At 37.8% G+C, this 25,467-nt stretch overlaps 1 protein-coding gene and 1 pseudogene across 1 annotated transcript in view; both read left to right on the top strand.

Moving 5' to 3' along the window:
- Positions 1-19,006, top strand: part of ATF7IP (activating transcription factor 7 interacting protein) — an 82,985-nt gene extending 63,979 nt beyond the window's left edge. The window contains exons 12-15 of the mRNA XM_015832150.1: positions 1,951-2,112; positions 10,049-10,231; positions 17,157-17,269; positions 17,901-19,006. Coding sequence (XP_015687636.1) covers positions 1,951-2,112; positions 10,049-10,231; positions 17,157-17,269; positions 17,901-18,317 — 875 coding nt within the window. The 3' untranslated portion in view covers positions 18,318-19,006. The remainder of the gene's footprint in view (positions 1-1,950; positions 2,113-10,048; positions 10,232-17,156; positions 17,270-17,900) is intronic.
- LOC107302972 lies at positions 10,794-14,800 on the top strand (annotated as a pseudogene).
- Positions 19,007-25,467: the final 6,461 nt, after the last annotated feature.

The following is a 25,467-nucleotide window of genomic DNA, read 5'->3' as shown; positions in this document are numbered from 1 at the left end:
ATACCTGACCAAAGATAGGATTTGGTTACTGGAAGTAAGAATAAGCTATGTTGCAACATATTAATTTTAGAAGTTATTAAAATCAAAAATAAATATTTGTTTATTAAAATGATTTTACTATAAAGTATTATTCAAAACAGAGTTTTATATTTTCATGGTAACTCATGCATGATTACTGCAGCTCATGAACGTCTATGCCTTCATAAATTTGTTTGTCAGGTATTATTAAACACATTTGCTATCAGTGCTATGATAAACCAACATGGCTATCCATTTGGGCTCTTTGTAAAAGATTAAAAGATTTTTTTAAAAAAAAAGTACGCATCAATATAAGATGTGAGTTACGTTTTAATTATTTAGTGTAATTCTGGAAAATGAACTGGGAAAATGAACTACTGCAGTATTATTACACGAGTTTACTCTTGAAAAATGGCAGAAGTTGAAGTTGATACAAAATATAAAGTAGCCAGACTTTTCAGCAGTGTAAGATATGGGGATGATATAATGCCTCTACAAAGTCCAGCCACTAATTGCTTACTAGACACAATTTAAGGTTTGGATGTTGAGTTTTAAAGTACTAAACATGAGTATCTGCCATACTGCCTGTCTTTCTATGACTTGGCCAATAGACAAAAGGAAGGCGTGGCAACCCAAGATAAAAAAGAAAATGTAGGGAGCACCTGGCTATCATGAACAAACTTAAAGAATCCAAGACCAAGCTTGTGGAAGTTTTTTCTTGTTATCTTTGAAAAATCATGGAGAACAAATATAACACCAAAAAAATGTAGTATGACAATTTTTGTTCCTATCTTCGGAAAGAAAAAAAAGCCCAGGAAACTACAGACTGGTCAGCTAGATGTTATCCTTGAACAAATTTTTAAGCAATTGATTTATGGGCATTTAAGAAAGAATACATTGGTAGAACCCAGCATGGGTTTATCAAAAATAAACCATTCCAAGTCAACCTAAGCACCATTTTTAATAGAGTGACCAGTTCAGAAATTCAATGGACATAGTTTACTTTGACTTCAGCAAAGCATTCAACAAAGTGTCCCTTGAAATTCTAGTGGAGAAGGTAACAAAGGATTAACAGGATTATGTTACTATTAGATGGATGCAGGGATTGTTGAACAGTTATATCTAAGAAGTGCATATCAATCTGCATCAAGTTAGATGGAACTATAATGTGAAGCACCAGCATATTCATAAATGTATGAAGTGCTTAGAAAAGATTTTGCAGACAGCACAAACATAAGGAAAATAGTATATAATGTAGATGACATTTTCAGTGTTTGGGAGATCTCTCCCCCTAGCCTACTGACACTAATTGTAGCTGGCCACAAAGAGAGGAGGGGAACCACCACACAATGGTGCCCCTTGCTCCCAAATTTTGCAGCCAATCCATAAGAATACCATAATTGATGACATCAGAATTAACTGAGATATCAAGGAGCACAACAAATGCACTGCCTCTATCCTGGATGTGTCACAGATCATCAGCAAATGTGACCAGTGCTGAATGTGTACTGAAACATAGCCTGAAGCCTAACTAAATTGGGTCTAGATAATTCATCTCTTCCAGGATTCTTTTGGAGTGTCTTCTCAACAGTTTTCACTAAAAATACAGTTCATCTGACAAATTTCTCCTCTTTTTTTCTATTCTTACCGATTAATAATGCTATCTAATATGAATGGCAATAGTTATGTCAGAGAACCCTGACTGATCCCATTATCATTCATACTACGGGAGAATGTTTTGGCATAAAAGATTGAAGATGGAGGCCAGCAAACTTTGCAGAATAATAAGAAAGAATATATATCCTTGTTTAGATTATTTTATTTAAAAAAGGAAGGTGAATAGCAAATGTTCTCCAGAAAACTACTTGCAGTGGAATAATACTAGATATTTTTCCAGATACTTTTTCTGTATTGGCTTTGTATTCCTAACAGATGGCAAGAAGCAGAACCAGAACCAATCTAGCAATTCTGGAATGGGCCTATCAGCCCCATCTGTTGCTCGCCCCTTACATCCAGTACAGACAACCCCTCTCCAACAAGCTGGTGTGCCAACAAGTGGCCTGTCACAAGCCACCATACATGTTCTCCCCACAGGTAATTTAAAAAAAATGTTTTGAAAGCTTTCTGTTGAGCACCTTTGTTGAAGGGGGGAAAATGATCATATTTGATTTGTTAAGAATTCACTAATGCTGGCAGATGAGTCTTTATTGATTTTCCTTGGGGCAGTGTGAGTAACGTCTCTAACATTCAGAACCTTTATCTTTATTTATAGCTATTAGTACATGCTCACATTGATTTTAAGTGACTAATAGTTCATTATAAAAAAATTAATTTCAAAGCAGTAAATTGTTCTAGTTCTTTTAGTGAATAGTGTTTCCAGGTCATTTAGGAACCTTCACAGGTATGTAAAACTTAACCAGCTGCAGACAGATAGGCTGTACCCATGGCTCTTTACTGAAATCTCGGTTGTAACTTGGAGAGAGAAGCAGCTGCTCACTTCTGTTTGTATATTCAGTTCTATGTCCGGATGTATCACCTGAGCAGGATTTAGGGGGTTGTAATCTTTTGTAAGCAATCTTAGGCATCTACTGTATATAGAGAGGACGTTTCATTGTTTCTGTATGTCTCATTTATGGGGTTTCTACCTGCATAGAAATTCATCAGAATCTTTGATAGCAGAGATTGTGTGAGAGACATTGGTCCCATTGAATATGTCTATGACTTAGCTCCATTTTGTCTTAACCTTTTTTAACTTTTTAAACTGCTTTTGGAAGGAATTGTGTACTTGGAAATAACTCACCTGCTCCATTATCTTTTAAACCTTGCAGTTTATGTCTTCATTTTTTCCATTGTTATATAATCTTTAAAAAATATACATGCTAGTTCATTATGGAGGTCCAGCAAGCTGTTATATTGCTTTTCCCACCGTAGCTGTTGCCTGTCATTTCCAAAGCCCTACTTCTGAAAGGTGTACATTATTTTTGCTTTTTCTGTCTTCGAAATGGTTATGCTGTAAAAAATCTGTACACTGCCAGAGGTTAGGACAGACTGAGGTTACCCAACAAATTTGTCTCATCTGCATTCTGACTTCTTTTACAGAAATTGGGATGATCACCCTTCTCAATTTTCCTGCTTGCCATTATGACTGTGGAATTAATATTCTCCACTTCAGAGAAAGTATAACAACAAACCCCTTAATGATTTCAAAGCCACCGCTGTAACTTACACCATAAAAAAGCAAAAAAGATAGATTTATAGGGCCTCTAGTGCTTAGACATTTACCATGCATAAGTATCATTAATGGGATCAGCCTCAGAAACAATTTCCAGTTGCTCCAGTGAGTCAAATATCTGATTATATACAGTTTGTCTTAAAATGTAATGAGCTTCAAAAAAGACTTAAGACAGTTTGCACAATAGTGTAAAACATCTGCAGACTTCTCCTGTATCAGTGAAGCAAGAAACAGCCTCCCCACTTCTTCAGAAGATAGACAACAAGAAAATCAAAGAGTCCTGGTCCTAACAAACTTAGTAACAGAGGGGCTATCCAGTTTCCATTACAGCTAGTCTTTGATTTAGGACCATAATTGGGCTGGATTTCCAGTCGTAAGTCAGTGTGAAGTCAATAGGCTTGAGGTATGAGGAAATCATCACGGAGTTCAAAGCACGAAGTCAATGGAAGTCAAGAGGTTTAAGGCAAGAGGAAGTCAAGAGCACATATGACATAAATTGCGAACAGTTGTTTCTCAAGTCATTCCTGGCCGCTGTTTCTTGCTAAGGGCAAGGTTGCTTTCTCGAGAGTAGTCTCATTGACCTCCACTGTGCCTCTTGGAGTTGAGCTCTCCTTGTCAGCAGATCGGGCGGAGTGGCAGCTGTTCTTCATCAATCGATTTGCCACTGTGCTTTGCCAATCTTTTGTTCTTCTGCTTGCACAGGCGGCTGTTCATCTGATCGAAAGCTCATCCCACTCCCCAACGTTAACTAGGACTGCCTCCATGTTAGTGAAGTGTGCTCCACCTCTCTGGAAGCCTCACATCACCCCTTTCTGATGGTTCTGGCTCGTTCTTATCAGAGCCAGTCTCGGGTGGGGACATAACAGTATCCCCCCTGCATGGCCCTCCTCCCTGGCTCACTGTGGACCCAGTTGCTATGGGTACTTGGTGTAGTATTGATGAATTAAGTGAGGGGCATGGACATTCTCAGCATCTTCCCTGGAAAAGTCTTCAGGGCCAAAGGTGGTATGGCCCTATGATGGTGGCCAGCAGACTATTTGTAGTCCTCATTCACCTTGTTTAACTGACACTTTACAATTTGGTTGTCAACTCCTAGAGAAAACTATTCACAGAAGGTACAGGAGAGTCCAACATCGCTAGAGGAAAAAGACACACATGGATCTGTCATTCACCAGGAAGGGTATCATCTTGGTTGAAGCATGCTGAAAGTTGTTATAAGCAAAATTCACCGCCAACAGGTCCGGGCAGTTGTCTTGCTGTACGTTTACAAAACAACAGACGTATTGTTCCAGGATGGCATGGATCCATTCTATGCATCCATCCGTTCTCTTCTTCTGATGGGCAGAAGAAAGGTAAACCTGGAGTTCCAACTTCTAGAACAGCCACTCCCAAAATGGGGCTATGAAGTGAACCACACAATCTGTCATGACCTAGGTAACCCATGTAATCAAAATATGCGTTGGATGAACAGTTGTGTGGTTTCCGATGTTGTCACAAGTCCAGCACAGTCTGAAATGGGCTATTTTGGTCAGTATATTGACTAAAATCAAGATCATTATGGCTCTCTTGGAATCCAGTAAATTTGTAATAAAATCCAGCCAAACTGCACCCCAGGGCCTCTGAGGGATGGGCAAGGACTGCAACAGTACGGGAGTAGCACCAGTAGTGTTTTTGGCTTATGGACACTCCACACAAGAAACCATATACCCTTCCACATTATGGCACATCCAGAAGCAAGAGCTTATCCTCCGCACAAGCGTATTCAGGTTTTTGAGATCCTGTCTGTTTGCTGATTGTGTCCACTCGGAATATAAGTCACCTTAAAGTTAAAACAGGCGAAGAACAGTGACCATTATTGATTAAGCTTCTGCGCTGTCTTTAAATGTTCCAGGTTTCTATGCTCTATTCAGACTTCAATCTGATGCTGAGTTCCTTCAAGATGAGTCTCCACATTTCAAATGCTAGCTTCATCATCAGAAGCTCTTTATCCCAGATGGTAGTGCTTCTCTGCTGAATTTAATTTGTGGGAGTAATAGAAACAAGGAAATAAAGTTCTATACAGTGCAGCAGCTTGCAGCAATACCAGCCTCACCACAACATCTGATGCTTTGGTCTCAACAACAAAAGGCTAAATGGGGTCAGAGTGTCTGAGGATAGGTTCTGATGCAAATGCAAACTTTAGGTTGTCAAAAGTGTCCTGTTCAGCCTTACCCCACATAAACATGGTCCTTTTTTAAAAAGAGGTTGGATAGGGGCAAAGTAAGTGGGGCAAATTGAGGAATGAAGGCTCAGTAGTAATTGGCAAGGCCCAGGAGGCATTGAATGTCTTTGACTCGATGTGGAGGTTGCCAGGCATGTAGAGTCTTGACTTCCTCAGAGACCATGTCAACATCCTCAGGAGAAATCTGATGACACAGAAAGTCAATTGTGGCTTATGCGAATTGGCATTTCTCGTGCTTTGTGAAAAGCTGGTGTTCCCAGAGATGCTGCAGCACAATGTGCACATGGTCCCAATGCTCCTTCCACAATGGGGTAGACCAAAATATCATCAAGGTATATAACTGCAAATTGGTCCAGTAGGTCTGGAACACATCATGCATAAAGTGCATGAAGACCCCAGGGGCATTGGTGAATCCGAATGATCGTGTTCTCAAAATAGTCATACGTCCAGAAAGCCATTTTCCATTCATCCTCCTTGCAGATTTGCACTAAATTGTAGGCTCTTCTCAGGTCCAATTTCATAAAGATCTTGGCCTGACACAACTTCTCCAATAACTCCAAAATTAGGGGCAAGGGATGACAGTTTTGGATCATGTTGTCATTAAGCCTCCAATAATTGCAACAGAGTCTCAATTCCCCAGATTTCTTTTTCATGAATAGCACCAGTGTGGCTAATGGCGGCATTGAGGATTTAATAAATCTCTTCCACAAATTCTTAGCAATGAAATCTTGAAGAGCGGCCATCTCCAGCTTGGACAGGAAATAAACATGTCCCACCTGCAAATCAGCTCAGTGGGACAATCATACGGGCAATGGGGGGCAGCTGATCAACTTCCTTTTCTCCAAGCACATCCATGCAATCTACAATATCCAGTGGGAAGTCCAAGGGCTCTGCGCCTTGTTTTTTCATAGTGCAAGCATGTAGCCTATGCCCAGTGCATTTGGGGTTTATAAAATCAGTCACCACAGATGACCACATGATGCGTGCAGATCATGCACCTGCAGCCATTCCAGCTCCAATACCAATGGAAAGTGGGGCGCAGTAACCACATAAAACTCCACCTGCTCCACATGGTTACCTAATTGTATATGGGGAGAAGCTATTACCATGACCACCAGTCCCAAATGAAGCAGCCTATCATTGATTCATTGTCTCTCCCAGCAAAGGTGGCACTACTTCATGTTGGGGAATGTCCTGTTTGGCCACAAAGGCTGCATCCATAACATTTGCAGTTGCCCCTGAGCCCACCATAGCCGTGTGATTGTATCTCTGTCCCAGGATGGACAGGAGAACAGACATCACAAGGTGCCTGGATGGAGTGGTTTGGGGTTACTGAGACCGGCCCACTGCCAGGTGAGCTTGACCTATTGAGCCTTCTAGGCTGGGCTCCTTGATGTTTCCCACTGGCAGCTTCCTCACCATGGCAGGACACTTGGCAGCCATATGACCCTGTCCTCTACACTAAAGACAAAGGCCTTCCTGTCACTGACACTCCTTTTCCATCTGTGACAAACTTGAGTGCCCCCAATTTGCATGGGCTCCTTGGGTGTGGCCTGAGCCTTTTAACGTAATGCTGGGCCTGGGTACTATCATGCATCTTCTAACCCTATGCAGCTACAGAGTATCAATGCAAAGGCACAGGTGCATGAGTTCCTGAAGGGTTGAGGGGCATTTGGTGCAGGCCAATTCATCCAGCAGTTCCTAAGAGAGCCTCTCCTGGAATTGGTCAGTGCGAGCCTCTTCATTCCATTTCATGTCCTGACTGAGGAGGCAAAAGTCACTGATACAGTCTACAACTTGTCTTTGGCCCTGTTTCAACTATTACAGACTATGATTGGCAGTTTGAGCCTTCACCGGATCCTCACACTATACTGTGCAAAGGTTTTAGGCAATTGGGCAAAAATGCTGTACATTAGGAGTGCTTTCAGAAATAGAAGTGTTAATAGTTTATTTTTATCAATTAACAAAATGGAAAGTAAAGTAAAGATTTTGATTGAAAACTTTCCCAACAATTGTGACTTATTCCTCAAAATCATAAACCTCTGTTGTCAATCCATTTTCCCAGAAAACTCCAGGCCAAACTGTTTTCCATTTAGGTATAGTCCATTCCCCAGTCACCAACAACCTTCTTAAGAAAGTCCAATTCATCACTCATCGATTTCTGTTAACTCCAAATCTGTAGAATCCATATCCCCTTCAGCTTTCTTCAGAAAACCTGCAATATCCAAACCAAGTTCCTTCTCCTTTAAATCTGCTAATAGCAATTTACATTCCAATCCATGCAGTTGTGAGTTTGGGTTGACTACAGTTGCTTCTGTCTGATTTAAAGTTGGTTTAAAACCCTTGTTATGTTATGAGACGTTTTATTCAAGTTTTCAATTTGAACTTGTAGGTGAAAAAACATTAAAGAATTCACATTAAAATCCAGCAAGGAGTTAAGGTAAATCAGCCTTCAATCAGTCAATTAACTTTTAAAAGAAAAATGAAGATAAAGAAAATTCAAATACAATTAAAACCCAGGTGTGCTTACAGCTGAGAGGAAAGATGAAGACCTGACTATCTGACTGCTTCTACAGGGAAATGCAATCCTCAAGATTCCGAGGGTCATGTTGGGTCATCACTAGCTTTTCCGATTCAGATCTAGAGAGCTGGCTGCCAAAGAACTCGCTTTGGTGGCAAAAATCAGCTGTTGCCAGCAGGAAAAACATTCCCCCTCCCCCCCGGGGCCACTCAACATGTCATTTTGGGGAAAATCCTAATAAATTGATTCTTAAAACCTGGATTAACCTTTATTGTATCATAAATAAGCATGCCATCCAAATCTCAGATCAAATATTTAAGGTCTAACGTTTTTTTGATGTTATCCAATCTTTCAGCCATACCAAACAATACACATTGTAATACGATCTAAGATCAGGCAAAGCAATGCCTCCTCTTTCTTTTCCATCTTTTAAAAGCTTGTATTTAATTCTTGTTTTGCCCCTTAATTTTGGAAATAACCTGCCATTGTTCAAATGAGAGATCTTTGTTCAGAATCTATATAATCTGAAACAGAAATAACATTCCGGGTAAAACATTTCCTTTAATAACAGAGATTCTTCCCATCAGTGGCAAATCTAGTTTGTCCATCTGTGCAAATCCACTTTATCTTATTCCATATTTTTACAGTTACTTTTATACAAAATAGAATTTTTATTAGAGTCACCCCCAGGTCACCTTAGAGTCACTTTTTTCACAATCTTAAACCTAGTTTTATTTTCCAGTTTGCTTTGATCTTCATATTCTTTACCAACATTTACATCTTTTGTTTATTTTCATCCCCGCCAATTCTCCAAATATTTTAAGCTTCCTCATAACGTATTCAATATCCTCCAGTGGATTTTATAAAATCAGAACCAAGTCTTCAGCAAAAGCATGTAACATATGCCTTTACTTGCAGTCCTCTTACTCTGTTATCTTGTCTAATGTGTCTGTTTAATAGTTCCAACACCAAATAGTAAAAGGGATAAAGCAATTAAAAAAACTAAAATAGATAAAACGCCAGGACCAGATGGTTTACCAAGTAGATTTTATACGATGTTTGAAGATTAATTATTATTGATGATGAAAGAATGAATCTAAATCTTTTGTCTTTTTTCTAAAGAATAAGTAAAGGGCAATGTAAGAATCATCTTAGATATAACTGAATATTTACAACAATGCAATGACAAACAGGTTGTATTAATTTTTTTAGACATAAAACTTTTGGTAATCTGAATTGGGATTTTATGTAAAGTAGTTGAAATGGACTTTGGACGAGTTTTATACATTGCCTGAAATTTATATGCGAAGAAGGCCTAGATTATGGACAATGGAGAATTGATGAAACCATATGAGATTCAGAAAAACACTAGACATAGTTACGGTGATGTTATTTACAGAGATTACAATGAAGATGAACAGATAATTTGTCTCTTTAGTGGTTCATTGAATGATCAGTTGTACATTTACACAATTCATCTACTTTCTGCCATGCTGGACTTGTTTCTGATAAATGTTTTACCTCCAGGACTGCTTCATTGAACTGAGAGATTTGAAGGGAAAGTAGAAGGTATACCTCTAGCCATATATGAAGAGTAGACTTTCCATCAAAACTTAGAAATATCAGCTGGAATTAGAAAGTTGCAACAAATGTTTTCATGTAAAGTTAACAGCTCAATTGTTGATTCCCCCCCCCCCAAGTTATAGGGAAGAATAACATTGGAGCCATTTTATGACTGTTAGAAACTTGTGAATCGCCAGCATTTTTTTAATTACGTTGACTGCAGCTTGCTGTAGAAATAACCACACCAACAAATCCTGTTCTAAAATGCTAATGTGATTGGGTTTTTAAACTTATTTGACTCTATATGTTTTCTATATTGTTGTTATGGTTGGTCATGCAGTCAGCCAGATGTTTAGACCTAGGGTAGGCAGATGTTGCTTTATGGGGCTAAAGATACTATTTGCATAACAATGTGAAATTACACCTGCTATTTCTTTAACGTGTTGGTCTTCATACACATAAGTTTTTTATTATTATTTTGCCTATCTCTTAGCCCAGACAACTGTGAATGTAACACATCGCCCAGTGACTCAGGCTACAGCTAGGCTCCCAGTACCAAGAGCTGCTAACCATCAAGTAGTCTACACTACTCTTCCTGCACCATCAGGACAGAATCCCATGAGAACCACTGTTATGCCGAATTCTGGTTTAAGGCAGCTCAACCCACAAAATTCAGGTAAGAAGTCTTTTCAAAAATACATTTATAAGCTGTGAACTGAAACTTATAATTATCAGTTGCTAATAAAAATCAAGATAGTTATAAAATATTTTCAAAATGTAGATCTCAATTTTTAAGGCAGTAATTTTTAAAATTTTAATTTCCAGTGCAATAGTTTACTAAGAAATATGTATGATTTCATAAATGTTTGACATGAAAAATATTTCAATGAAAACTCTTTAAAATATTAAAAAGATTCAATATATTTTTGTGTTGTTAAAAACTTGTTAACAGCACATCACTTTGCAACTTCATTCTTTGGGTAGTGAAACGGGTGGCATATAAATTTAATAAATAAATAAAAATAAACTCAACTTGATTTTTAATTAGATTTTTCTCTCTGATTTCTTTAAAAATAATTAGTGGATTTCTAGATCACATAATGACCACAACCAGTAGTGCCAGGATTGCAATCATTAAACAAAGCAGTTAGCTTTCCGGTTTTGTGCCGTAGCGCACGACTGTGGGATTGGGGAGCTCCGCACCCCACGGCCAATTTCATCCTGCCAGGGGACCTTAAATGGGTCTGAAGTTGCCCCGAAGAGATGATGAAGTAAGAGGGGTGCCCCTATGATAACAGAACATTGGCGGTCGTTGCTTTCGATCCGGGGGAACCTAACCTGACAGGAGAAAGCTAGCTGCACACCAGCATCTAGCCCAAGCTACTTGCAGCCGAAGTCCAAGAGTACGAACCAGAACAACGGTGAGCAGCGTGCTTGGAACTCGTGAGAGTATCGATCTTCTGTCTCTACTCTGTAACCAAGTCCTTGGGAAAGATCCCCAAAGTAAGAAAACCTCTGAACGTGAAGTGAGGGGACTACACCCCCAATCCCTCATATAAGGAAGCGGCGAATTAATCTTTAAGGGGGAAAGAAATATATTGAAATCAAAGTTAAAATACTGCAGTCTGGATAAATCTAGATTATACCTTAAAAGGTTTTGATGAAATAATAATAATAATAATAATAATAATAATAATAATAATAATAATAATAATAATAATATTTTTGTCTGAAAAAGCTGGAAAATAACTACTGACACCTAGTGGAGAACTAGAGCATAGAACATTAACAACACTGACTCAGAAATTGGCAAGACGCCCAGAAAGAAAGAATAATCTGTTCCCTTGAACTTTAAAAACCCCTAGAAGACAGCTGGTGGGAACAAAGAAAGAATACATACTGGGTCATCCATAAAATTAAAAAATGTCTGAAGGAAAAGAAATACTCTGACTGTTGCCTAACTCAAGAATTGTTTACAGAAAAAGAAAAACTTTGACTCTGGGCTAATCTTTTAGGAGGGAATTTACAGGAAGGACTCTAGGTGACTAAATATACTGAACTTTAATTTTGACTGGTTGACAACTGATCCCTGAATAAAAGAACTGTTATAAAATACTGATTTTACTGATACCTTGACAATTGGAAATACAGTGGATTATAAAAACTATATATAAAGATAAGAACTATACAAAATTGGGCTGTTTGGATTCTGACTTTGGCTGGTTTGACAAGGCTAATTGTGGAGACTATGGCATTGATGAAGAACTATTTGAAAGGAAGAGACAACATGGATATTGCATACTTATCAAAAAATGACAGAAAACCACATTCTGAAGGACTTAGCCTGGAATATCAAAGACTTCCAGAAGCAACATTTCAAGACAAGACAAATACCTTCCAGGAGGAAATGTATGTAATGCTACGACAGATACAAATGACAATAGATTTAAACCACAAAATCAAAACCAACTTTGATGACATAAATGAGCACATTTCTAATCTAAACCCACAATCAAACTCACTCAGAAAATGATGGTAAAGAATGAACAAACAAGTTCCAGTTTGCTGACGCAGCCACCATGGACATCTGGAAGGCAAACTCCGTCTTCCGCATCCAGTTTTGCTTCACTGGGGGACCCTGGAAAGGGTCGAAAGTCACCCTGTAGGGGGCGACCAGCAAGAAGGGGACTCCGCTGGATCGCGGGAGAGCGGTAGCTCTTCCGCTAGATCTGGCGCAGCTCTCCAAACAGGCGGGCGAATGATCGGCCATAATAATATGGCTCATCACTAGAGTGCAGACAGCCGAAGTCACACTTACCACCAGGCGCCTACAAAGCAGTATGGATGAGACTGGGTGAGATCTACCTCTCTTAAATCCCATTATCTTCTTTACCTGCATAAGTTGCCTAAAGTACTTCCCCCCCACCTGTGGAGAGAGGAAAGGGGAATTCTCTCCCACCCTCTAATAACAGCGGCGACTGACTATCTAGGAGAGTTTAAAATACTGAAAGAATAACCTGACTTTAACTGATTTTAATTGAACTTTAACCTGATTTTAATTGGACTTTAATTTCCCTAAAGTTTGAGAACTAAAAAATTCCTTATTTTTTATTCTATTTTTATTGAAGATTTGGGTTTTTATCTATAAAAAGAAGTAAAATTCCTAAATGGTATGGGTGACACCTTGTGGCTAAACCTGATATTACAATTTGTTATTGCCTAACAGAGACTTGGCTCACAGCCCAGACAATAGATGAGACTTTTGCAACCTTGGCTGATACCAGCTTTGAGAAGCCCAGCTGTGTCCTATACTCAGTGACAAAACTACTCTTATTCTCTGACTATAAAGCTTTTAATTTTACGCACTATTAAGAAAACATGCTAAATTTTGCATTTATAGCCACAGATGTACAAACAGATAAGCTAGAATAGTAGCTTCTTAAACTTTAAAAGGATGATACCTTCCATCTCTATTTCTCATTTCCTCCCTATCGCTGCCTTGAAATATTAACCAATGTGGTGGTAGTGCTGATGAGGATCATCATCACTCCCGTAAAATTCATGTTAATATCATTCATCACAGCTGTGAACATCTGTTCTCAGACCGAAAGGACAGAGGAATATTTCCACTAAATCTATAGAATGTTAGAGTGCAAGGATGTGATGAGAGCAATCCAGAATTAGGAAGAAGGAAGAAGCTCCATTGGCCCCCAGAGCCGCTGCCGGCTCAGCTCCCGCCAGTTCCAATTCGCCAATGCCAACCACGCGGCGGCAGAGCCCGGCTGTGACGTGCTGGATAGGGCGTTCCGATGTTACTGGCAGCTGCTTTTCCCTCCTGGGTACAAGGAAACAACAGGGAGCAACATGGAGGACCTATGTCCTGATCTTCTCGTCTCCATGATCCAAGCAGGATGCAGTAACTATCCCACCCTTGAATCTCCAGAGGACTATAAGCTCAGCATTTCAGTGGATCTGATGCTTCTCACAGCCACCAGCGTCTGGGGTGCCCTCAGAGGATTGGAGACCTTCAGCCAGCTTGCCTGGAGGGACAAAGATGGGACATTCTACCTCAACAAGACAGATGTGGTTGATTTCCCTTGCTTCCCTCACCGAGGTCTGCTCCTTGATACATCTCGCCATTATCTGCCTTTGAGAGTCATCTTGGAGACCCTGGATGTCATGCCCTACAACAAATTTAACATGTTCCACTGGCACATTGTGGACGACCCATCATTTCCATTTGAAAGCATGGTGTTCCCAGATCTCAGCCTGAAGGGATCCTATAACTCGGCCACTCACGTATACACTGCTAACGATGTGAAGATGGTGATTGAATATGCCCAGTTGCGTGGGATCCGAATTATTCCAGAATTTGACACTTCTGGACACACACTCTCCTGGGGACCAGGTGTCCCAGGCTTGTTGACTCCATGTTACGTATCCACAAAACCCAGCGGGACCTACGGGCCGGTCAACCCCATTCTTAACTCCACTTACCAATTCATGGCTTCGTTTTTTGCTGAAGTTAGTGCCATCTTCCCAGCTTTCTTCCTTCACCTGGGAGGAGATGAGGTGGATTTCACCTGCTGGAGGTCTAACCCAAACATCCAAGCTTTCATGCAGAAAATGCAATTTGGCCAAGATTATGCCAAATTAGAATCCTTCTACATTCAAAGGCTGCTGGATATAGTCTCCTCTTACAAGAAAGGTTACATGGTGTGGCAAGAAGTGTTTGATAATGGTGTGAAGGTGAACCCTAATACAGTCATACATGTGTGGAAAGGGATCCCCGTCACCTTTCAAGAGGAGATGTCTTGTGTCACGGAGTCTGGTTTCCGGACCCTGCTATCCTCCCCTTGGCACTTGAACATCATCTCTTATGGGCAGGATTGGTTGGTAGCATATCGGGTGGAGCCTCTGGCCTTCAAAGGCAGCACAGAACAAAAAAAGCTGGTTATTGGTGGAGAAGCCTGTATGTGGGGCAGATATGTGGATGCAACAAATTTAAACCCAAGACTGTGGCCCAGAGCTGGGGCTGTTGCTGAGTGTTTGTGGAGCAACGAGACAGTTCGAAACCAGCGAGATGCTTATGCCCGTTTGTCAGATTTCCAATGCACCTTGCTCAGGCGAGGTATCCAGGCTGAACCCCTTTTTACAGGATATTGTGAATACGATACACTTTGATTTTACAATTACCTCCTTCCCCCCTCCCCCCAATATCTGTACTATTTTAATATGTGCAGGGAGAATCTTTTTTTAAAAAACCCAAATATTTCAATAAATCACTTCCCTATTAAAAAAAAGAAAAAGAAAACATGGATGAAGATCAGGAACAGACTCTTCATTTGATGAAAGCACTTATTAAAACTATTCTTACAGCCACTGGTGAAATAAGAGGCTACAGAAAAGAACAAGATGTCAGCCCAGATACACAAATTCAAACTTTGACTACAATTAAAGAATCAACTACACAATATAATAGAAGAAGTGAAACAATTAAACACTGTTACAGAAGATTCAACTGATCAACAAATAGAGTTAATGGAAAACCCAGAAAAGAGATTGAAAATATGGAAAAGACCTTCTATAAAAACCAGAAGAAACTTGAGAAACAAGAAGAACAAACTGAAGGGAAGATAAATATTCCAGGACAACTACTCCGAGAGGGGAAAAGAAAGAAGATTTGTTTGCATTTTCAAAAAAATGGCAACTGGATGCCCCCTTTCATTCCAAATAATATGTATAATAACAGAGGGAGATCCATTTGATGATTTGACATTGCAAAGATGGAAGGCGAACTGGCAAAGAAAGAAAGCTAGAATAAGACTGAAGAAAATTGGGGTTTTGACTTATTAGTGAAGATTCAAGGAGACTATACCGTATTTTCCAGTGTATAAGACGACTTTCTAAACCCTGAAAATCTTCTCAAAAGTCGGGGGTTGTCTTATACACCCAGTCGTCATACGCCGGAAAATATGGTACTTTAATAGATAGATGTATATTTTGAATTCTACATTTTGTTATGAACTGAGATAAAGAAAATGTTGAGCATTTAAAACTTGAAAGTATAAATATTAAAAGTTAAAACTGAATATTGATTTGTTCTACAAAGATTGAATGTAAAAGTAATTAAAACATATATAAGCTAAAAATTTATTGAAAAATGTAATGAACATGTTTTATCTAGCTGATATAACAAGAATTGTATTAGCTTAATATGAAATAATAGACATTAAGAGAAAAAGAAAGGAAGCATCTGATGTTGAAAAAAGAAATTCTGAATACTAAGGTTAAGATATTTGGAAATTAAAAATAAGAATGTTATACATATTACTAATTAGATGGTGAGAAATAGAATATGTTTGAATAGATAAGATGTGTACTTTGAATATTAGATTTGTTTGGGAGACAAAAAGCATATATTTTACGCATTCTGTCTTCTCCACTCTCAACAACACTTAGAAAAATACAAGAACTTCCTTGCAAGCAGAATATATCAATTTGGAAAGCTACTTGGCAAAAGAAGAAGGCCAGAGACAGACTCAAGAGTTTTGACTCACCTACTAGATGGAGTATTACATGAGCAAACACTTGTTCGAATATAGTTAAAAGAACAGATAACTTTGGATACAAAGGGGCCTTAAAATAAGAGGGATAAGAGATATAAGTAATATAGTATTTTTTATAATATATAAAATGTAAAAATATTGGGATGATCTATGTGAATGAAAAGTTTGAAATTTAAAGATAAATTAAGTTGAAGAGAATTATGATTAAGGAATGACTGAAATACTGAGGGGAAATTAAGTTTAAATAAGAACTTTGAAAATAGGATATATAGTGATTTAACAAATTAACTTTTACAAATATAAGTGAAATATAAACTGATCAGAAAAGATGTTATAAGTAGATGTCGTAAGCAGTATAGTATTTTTATAACACATGAAATATGAAAACATTGAGATGGTGTATCTAAATGGAAAATCTGAATATTTAGATGATAAATATTGAGAAAATTATGACATAAGAATTGTTTGAATATTAAGGAGAAATCAAGCTTAAATAAGAATTATGAAAATAGGATATATGGTAAACTAATGATTTTTATAAAAACAACACAAGTTGATAAGAAAAAATGTCATATGGACATTATTATTTGTACAAACATGACAAAAAATGTTTATATTTAATCATTTATGTATTGAAAATATTAAGAATTATATTTGTTTAAGGTTGAAGGAGTATACTATTGGGAGAAGGGAAGATCAAAGAAATATACTATTAATTAATATACTAATTATGGAAGTACAAAAATTAATTATTATTGACTGTTAATTAACTACTATTGATTGTTTTTTCAAAATTTATGAACCAAGACAACACACTGTACACTAGGCACTAAAGATTGTTATTGTAAAATATCAATAAAACATTTCTAAAAAAAAAGCATCTCACTTAACAACCGCTTTGCTCAATGACCAAATTCTAATTGTAGACATAAGTCAAGGACTACCTGTGTCTTATTAAAATAGCATGGTTTATAATAGCTTTCCAAAAAGTAAGACATACAGTAAATACGTTGATACTAATGTCTTTTATAGGTGTAACCATGCGAATGCCTCAAACAACAGCTTATGTTGTAAACAGTGGGTTAACTTTAGGATCTGGTGGACCTCAACTCACAGTACATCATCGGCCTCCTCCAGTACATTCAGTAAGTACCGTTATTTATTAAAATGAGTATTTAGAAAAGATGATACAACCACACAGTAGATCAAATGTTTTTATGCAGGGATCACTAATATTTTAAAACTAATTGGGGACAGTACTGTGAAAAGCTTTAATAGATGGAGAAAAAAATAGGTGATGATATCACTGGGGTGGACAGAATTAGAGCCTCTTTGGGGTTCGAGGGGGAAATTTAAGGACATGTGCACATGCAAAGAGAAAAATGTGGTTATTTCTGAGAGCATAAGAAAAAGATCTAGAGGCCACATGTGGGCCACAAATTATTCATTCTGTAGACATTTCTGAAAATTATACAAACACGTTACTATTTTGCTTACAGTACAATTCAAAATGCTGATTTTAATCTTTAAATCCTTAAATTGCTTAGACTAGTGTAGCCTTCTTTTGCAATGACCTGTTTGGTTCTGTAAGAACCCTCCTAGTTTTCATTCCTCCGGAACCCAGCGTTTTTGGTGGCTGCTCCCATTTTCTGGAATTCCTTACCACTTGACAAAGTGCATGATTTTTTTAACTGTTGAGCGATCAATTCATGTAGTCTCTGAAATGATGAAGCAACTTCTTTGCCACCTTCACGACACCACTTCTCTTTCCTTTAGGAGCCATTGCGGCCTGTGCATCCAGCCCCTCTGCCAGAGGCCCAGCAGCCCTCCCGATTGCCTCCAGAAGCTGCCAGCCATTCTTTGCCTCAGAAGCCACACCTGAAGCTAGCCCGAGTGCAAAGTCAAAATGGCATTGTTCTTTCTTGGAGTGTTTTGGAAGTGGACCGGAGCTGTGCCAGTGTGGATAGCTATCACCTATATGCATACCATGAGGACCCAAGTGCCACTGTACCTTCTCAGTGGAAAAAGATTGGGGAAGTAAAAGCCCTTCCTCTGCCTATGGCATGCACACTTACTCAGTTTGTGTCTGGCAGCAAATATTACTTTGCTGTGCGTGCTAAAGACATCTATGGACGCTTTGGACCCTTCTGTGACCCCCAGTCAACAGATGTGATTGCTTCCCAAAGCAGTTAAACTTAAGACATTGAAAGCTTCCATTCTTGCCCCATGGCTGTGGCTTGCTCTAGTTTGAGTTTGTTCTCATGCATGAAACTCATTGTAAAATCTCCTCTATAGAATTATTTTGGACAGCTCTTTCATACACTACAAAACTTACAACCAAAACGGAAATAAATTCATAACCTCCATCAAGAGAGCTTGTATTTCTGATGAAATAGTCTCCTCCCCTTTACTTACAAGCCACTGTACCTAGTAAATAGTGAGTTAACAAAGTCTTGGGAATTTGGCTGACATGTTTCACATGGTCCACTAGTAATATCAGACATTGACACAAGTGCAAAGTATAACAATCAGGTTAGGTGGGAAGCCTGGATTCAGGGTTGTGCTTAGTCCTAGAAGAGTGACCTGTTGTACTTTACAAGACATCTAATCTACTTCCTAAAGGGCAAAGGAACTTATCCACAATCAGTTTTCGAGTCCTTGTACATGGGTCTGCTTATTGGAATGAAAAAGTTCCAGGCAGGCTTGCAATCTATTTGTCACCATAACTTGGTAGTATTTTTAAGCCCACACTAAAGCTAGGTTTCTAGAAAACTTCATTTGCATTTTCAATAGCTTCCTGGTTCTCTTTTTATGACCTTTCTCTTAAAATTTTTTATTTGTGCCTTAAACAATAATTTCAAAATAAATGCAGTCACACTGTGTTCCTCTTTCTTTGCCATCCTTTCAATATTCTGCTCTTTTGCCAACCGTAGAATGTTACAATTTCTCATCGCAGATTCACTTGACAAGTAATGCCCAGGTTTTCTAATAATTCATGCTAAAGTTTACATTACTTATTAAATTTAATCTGTGAAGATTCATCACTCACAACGTTTAGCTGCATCATGCTGTTCTTAAGATGGTAGGTAGCCAAAAAATAAACTTTCATTTTTTAACACACACCCATACCTAGAATTCTGTGTAATAACCTTATGAAAATTCTATACTGACCCAGTCAAAACAACAGAATAGATCCTCCATTTTTTCCAATTCAGCAAAGCTCATGACCACTGAAAATAAATAATCTACACCTGGCATGGAAATCAAAGAAAACTGTACCATACTGTATTCTAGAGAAAAATAGAACATACATTATCTTCCTGGTTGACAATTCCTGTTAAATACTGAGTGGCAACTCTTCACTGCATTGCTTGACACTTCCTATTACTTCCTGTTCTGAAATTGATAGGGTTGGAATAGAAACACAAAGTTCAAAAGGCAGTCAGAAGCTAGCTTCGGAAGACAGGGTCTTAATTCTGTTTATATGGGAAGGTGTATTTCAGTAAAGAAAAATCATAGTCTTGTGGCATTTTGTGTCTTATTTTTCTCAGAATTATGTGGAAACTTTTGCTTGTCTCTGTAAGTGGTGTAGTCAGAAACTATTTTTGAGCGGGTGAATTTTGTTCTTATTATGAATTTCGAATCACAATAGCAGGTAATTAGCATATACTCTCACATTTTCTTACTACCTTCAAAAATTATCTTGATATAAAACAACTAGTTAACTAGAAACTAATCTCTGAAATGGTCACCAATAAGATTTTTATTATATACTGAGGGAGGGGCATATTTAGCCCTTTTCTATTTGAATGCTGAAAAATGCAATAGACAGCCAATCAAAGGGATCAGAAATCACTGGAAGGAGCATTTAATTACAAAAACATACTTTTATTTTTTTCAAGAAGCATTGGATTCCTGTTTAATTTGGCTGTTCCTATTGTTTGTAGCCAATATATTGTTACTTGCCCTTCTTAAAAAAATTTTTGTACTTGGATAATAAAATCAAGCCTGAGAACATCTGGGAGTAAAGTATACTTTCATAAGGTGTGCAACTTTCTTTTTGAGGTTAGGATACTAGGACTTACAACTTTAAAAAATGGCATAAGAAGTCGTTCAAGAACTTTCAGTTCCAGTTTCCAATATCAGATTTTGTTCCATGTTCAAGTAAGTTTGCAGCAGATGTTAATTTCAGCACTTCTTAAATTAGCATTTTGGAGGGTAGTTGTTAGCCTTCAGATTTATGAACTGCAACTGATAGGGTAGGATGCTACATTTTCCAAAACAACATGCCTCACAAATTATATAGAGCAATATAGAGTAAAGCAGAAAAAAAATCTTATGTGTAAGTAATGGCAAACCACATTATATTTTTTATTCTGTGCTTAATTCTCTGCCTTTGTCCCAAAAAAGACATCTGAATCTGTAGATACTATTATGTCCTTGCAACAGATAATGGAAACTATTCTTTTTCTATAAACTACTATAAACAGGATTGCATGGCAACAAACTGGACTGATGCTGAATTTTTATTCTGTGCTCATTGAGAAACTGCATCCCACTCAGCATTGCGAGCTTGTTATAGTATGGATAGAAGAGATATTTTTTGAAAGACCTTAAAGAAGAAAAGAAAATTACACTGTCTACATTGTACTATATTAGTATTTTTTTCTCACCATACTTATTTCACTGCAGTGTATGTCTGGCCCAGCTTAGAGATTTTTTTCTACTATAATTTCACTATGAAACTAAAGTTTTATATATAATTCAGCAATGTTCTGCTCTTTAATACTGAGAATGCAGCTACTAGTGATATTCAAGTTCCATTTCAGAAGAAACTATAAATTCTGAAAGTGAGCTAGATGATTGTTATCTGGGTCTGGAACTCTTGTTAGTTTATTTCTGTTTTCAATTTTTTTTCTAAATTACAATTTATACAAAAAAAATTGGTTGAATTTAGATTGTGGAGAGAGGAAGAGATGCAACATGTGCTTTTTATATTAGCAACTTACTGGCAGAGGATAATATGTTCAGTGATACTAACAAACACCCTAAGAATGCTGAACAAAAATGCTATGTTTAATGCTTACTGAAACTACCTGATTAATTTGTATTTTCAGTGTGTTGGGCAATTTCTGTAAATTATACATAAAAAGACTAAAGGTAAATTGTGACAAAATGTCTGAGAACAACCTACTAGAATTAGAACATGGGTTGTACTACAATAAATTAAATTGGTCCGTTCATTGAATGTTCAACTGATCAAATCAATTGCTATTACTTGCCCAAGAGTTCTGTGACTCTAGAATCCATATTACATGTAGAATTAGTGCTTCAGTAGTTTTTATATTTATTCCTTGACTCGCAATATCACAGTATTGGCTAGGAGAACTACAACCAGAATGTGAAATTATGTTATGATGATGCCATCTTACACTTTCTTTGTATTCTCATTCATTCAGTGGCAAAGATGTTCATTTTGCATATGAAATCTTGCTGTTTTGAAGATCTTCATATTTGGGTTGTATGAAAATTGGATAACCATATTTTTAGCAGTATAGAAGTTATGTTGAGAGTAATGTACAAATATGCAAGAGTGCAAATCTAAATGTTCTACAGTATTATCATTGGATCTCACCTATATTTTAAAGCAGAATGATTGGTTTCTTACCTTCTTGTGCTAGCTTGAAAATATATTTTAAGATTAAGTTTAAATTTTAACTGTAAATAAAACAACTGGACAGCCAAAACCTGAGGTACTCTTTAGACCGGTAATTTATAAGCACTGATAAATAAACTTACACAAAACTCCTTATAGAAATTTGCACTCTGATTTTTTTTCCCTCAACAGATGAACATGTAAATAATGTAGGCTGTACCAAAAAGTCCAGTTTAAGCAGGACAGTGGCAAGTTCTCCTAACTTTTATATGCATTGTAGACTAGTGTCTGTATATGTGTTAATTGTAGTGGGGTTTTGTCTTGATACGCCTGAAATTTATACTTTGAAATAAACTACTGGGTTTTTTAACTTTTGAGTTTTGTGTGATTAGTTTGGAAGATAAAAAGAGCATTTGGTTTAAGGAATGGAAATAACAGTCCAGAATACTTGCTTTCAGAGCATAAAGTAATATTTATTAAATTTATATCCATCAACTGACAGTCTCAATGGTTTACTACACTGAAGAGCAAAATGAGAGTATAAAATAAAACATCAATGGTAAGTCTAAAATAATTTAAACCAGACATGCTGTCACTCATCATATATCAAATGATTTCAAACATTTGAAAGGTGAGATTGATGGCATACAAGTTTACTAGATAAGTTCCCCAGAAAGCTAAAACATGGGCAAATCAAAATTCTTAAGAGAGGTTTGTTCATAATATAAATGTTAAGGGGGAAAAATTGTCTAAAAGGCTCTACCACCTGTACTTTGCAGATAGGGAATATCAGTCTTCCTGGGTTGATTCTACTTGGAGAAAGTAGTTCTGCAAATAGTTTTGTGCCAAGCCATATAGGGCTGCATAGCTAACAATAAGTACTTTGAATCAGTAGAATTATAGAATCCTAGGGATGGAAGGGATATTGGAGGTCTTCTAGCCCAACCCTCTGCTCAAAACAGGAGCCTTTTACCATCCTAGCTAAATGGTTGTCCAGTCTATTTTTGAAAACACCAGCAATAGAGCACCCTCAATCCCAGAAAGCAAACTATTCTGCTGAATAATTGTTCTCGGTGTCAGAAAATTTCTCCTTCTAGGCTGGATCTCACTATCAAGCTTCTGCAAATCTTGTCCTGCCCTCTGGTACCTTAAGAGAATAAGTCAATCCCTTCTTCTTTATGTCAGCCTCTCAAGTACTGGAAGACAGTTATCATCTCTCCTCCCCATCCCCAATCCTTTTTGATAGGCTAGACACAACTGTTTGGCATACGATTTAGCCTCCAGACCCTTTGTCATCTAGAGCAAAGCAGAATAAAATGCTTTATTTGGCCAGGTGTGATTAGATATACAAGGAATTTGTCTCTGGTACAAAAGCTTCTGGTATACATGCAAAGCAACAGAGTAATAATAATCATAATAATGATACCAATAAGGGCAGTAAAGAAGATGAGAAGGATAATAATATTACTACACCCTTACAACATGGGTGAATAAATGTAGACAAGACAGTACTGTGAGGATTAGAGTGATGGTATGAAGGGAAAAAACTGTCCCTGTGTCTAGTTATGGTATACAATGCCTATAGCAGCCTCCCAAGGGAAGTAGTTGAAACAGTTTAGGCATCTGTAGTTGAGGGGTCTGTAGTTATTTTCTCAGTCCTCCTTCTGACCTGGGCAATATACAGGTCTTCTGTGGAAGTCAGGTTGGTTGCAATTGTTTTTTCTGCAGTCTGTACTTATCCTGTTTAGTTGCTGTACCAAACCAGACAGTTATAGAAATTCAAATGACAGATTCAATTATTCCTCTGTAGAACTGTATCAACAGCTCCTGGGGCAGTCTGAGCTTTCTGAGTTGACGCAGGAAGAACATTCTTTGTTGTGCCTTTTTTGATGATGGTTCTAATGTTAGGTGTCCATTTCAAATCCTGGGAAATTATACTACCCCAAAACCTGAAAGATTCTACTGCTGATACTGTGCTGTCAAATAAGTAAGAATAGGAAGAATAGAAGAATAGGAAGGCTCCTCCTAAAATCCACTTTCATCCCTACAGTTTTAAGCATGTTCAGCTCCAAATTGTCCCGGCTACACCACAGGGCCAGGTCAACCTCCCATCTATATGCAGATTCATCACAATCTCAGATGAGACCAATGACTGCTGTATCATCTGCAAACTTTAATACTTTAACAGAAGGATCCTTAGGGATACAGTCATTAGTATATATAGAGAAAACAATGGAGAGAGCACACAGCCCTGAGAGGCGCCAGTGCTAATTGTCCAGGTGCTCTATATGATTTTCCATAGCTTCACCTGTTGCTTCCTATCTGTCAAAAAGCTAATAATCCACATACAAGTATGGACAGACACAGCTAGCTGAATCAGTTTAGAGTTTTTTTTCCTGAAATGGTATTGAATGCCAAGCTAAAGCCTACAAAATTGACCCATGCATAGGTCCCTGGGGATTCAAGATGTTGCAAAATATAGTGCAGTTCCATATTGATAGCATCATCTGTCGATCTATTTACTAAAGGGATCTAATTGCAAGGAGTCTAAGAGTGGATCTGTGATGGTTTTCAGGTGGACCAGCAGTAACATCTCAAAGTGTCTTCATAACTACAGATGTCAGAGTGACTAGTCCGAACTCATTCAGCTCCCCAATGGAGAGTTTCTTGGGAACTGAGATGATAGTAGAGCATTTGAAGCAACAAGGGACATAGCACATATCCTGTGATTTATTAAAGATACGGGTAAAGATGAGGACCAGTTGTTCAACATAGGTTGAAGGAGTTACTCCATCTGGAACGGTGTTTTTCTAATCTTGTTTGTTCTTCTCTGCACACTTTCCAGACTCAACATCTTTTTTGTATCATGGTGACCAGAACAGGATGTAATATTTCAAGTATGGCCTCACATTCTGTAAAATGGTATATCATTTTTTGTTGTCTTGACACTATCCCTATGTTGATGCAGTCTAGGATTACATTGGTTTTTTTGGTACTGCCAACATACTGCTGGCTCATACTTAAATGATGGTCCACAAGACCTAGATCCTTCTCATAGTTACTACTGTTGACTCAATTACAGTTCAGGTACTGTACTTGACAGTGGTAGGCAGCCAGTATAGGGTTTGGAGTTTTAATATGCTCCTAATGGCAGTTATTAACCAGGGCACTGCATTCTGAATTAATTGAAGGTTCTGAATGATCTTCAAAAACATCCCTAAGCAAAGTACATTTGAAGTAGTCCAAGGAAGTGATGAAAGTATAGAAGGCTGTTGCATGGTTCTTTCACTCCTGATAGGACTCTAACTACTGCACTAACCAGAACTGGGTGAAAGCATAAATCTGGTTACAGTCTTCAGTTGCTCATCAAACAGCCATAAGTCCAATAGGTTTCTTGCATCCCAACCTGCTCTTTTGGAGGCAATGCCAAATCATCAAGAGACAGTATCAGAGAGCTATTATTTTTCAGCAACTCTACCCTGAGATTGCTGGAAATCTCTCTAAGCATCTGCCAGAATTCATCTAGAATCAGCAGTCACTTGCAATACGTCATCCTAATCAGGCTATTTGCTCCATAGAAATCATTTATCTAAAATGAACAAAATCCAAGGGCTATATATGCTATTATGCCCATACCTACTTGCATATATCAGACTTTCTCTTTCTCATAAGAAGCCACGGGTAAAA

The sequence above is a fragment of the Protobothrops mucrosquamatus genome, unplaced genomic scaffold, assembly GCF_001527695.2.
Source record: "Protobothrops mucrosquamatus isolate PMUCROS unplaced genomic scaffold, P.Mucros_1.0 scaffold_309, whole genome shotgun sequence".
NCBI lineage: Eukaryota > Metazoa > Chordata > Lepidosauria > Squamata > Viperidae > Protobothrops > Protobothrops mucrosquamatus.
The sequence above is the reverse complement of the archived record's forward strand: the minus strand, read 5'-3'. Positions and strand labels throughout refer to the sequence as shown.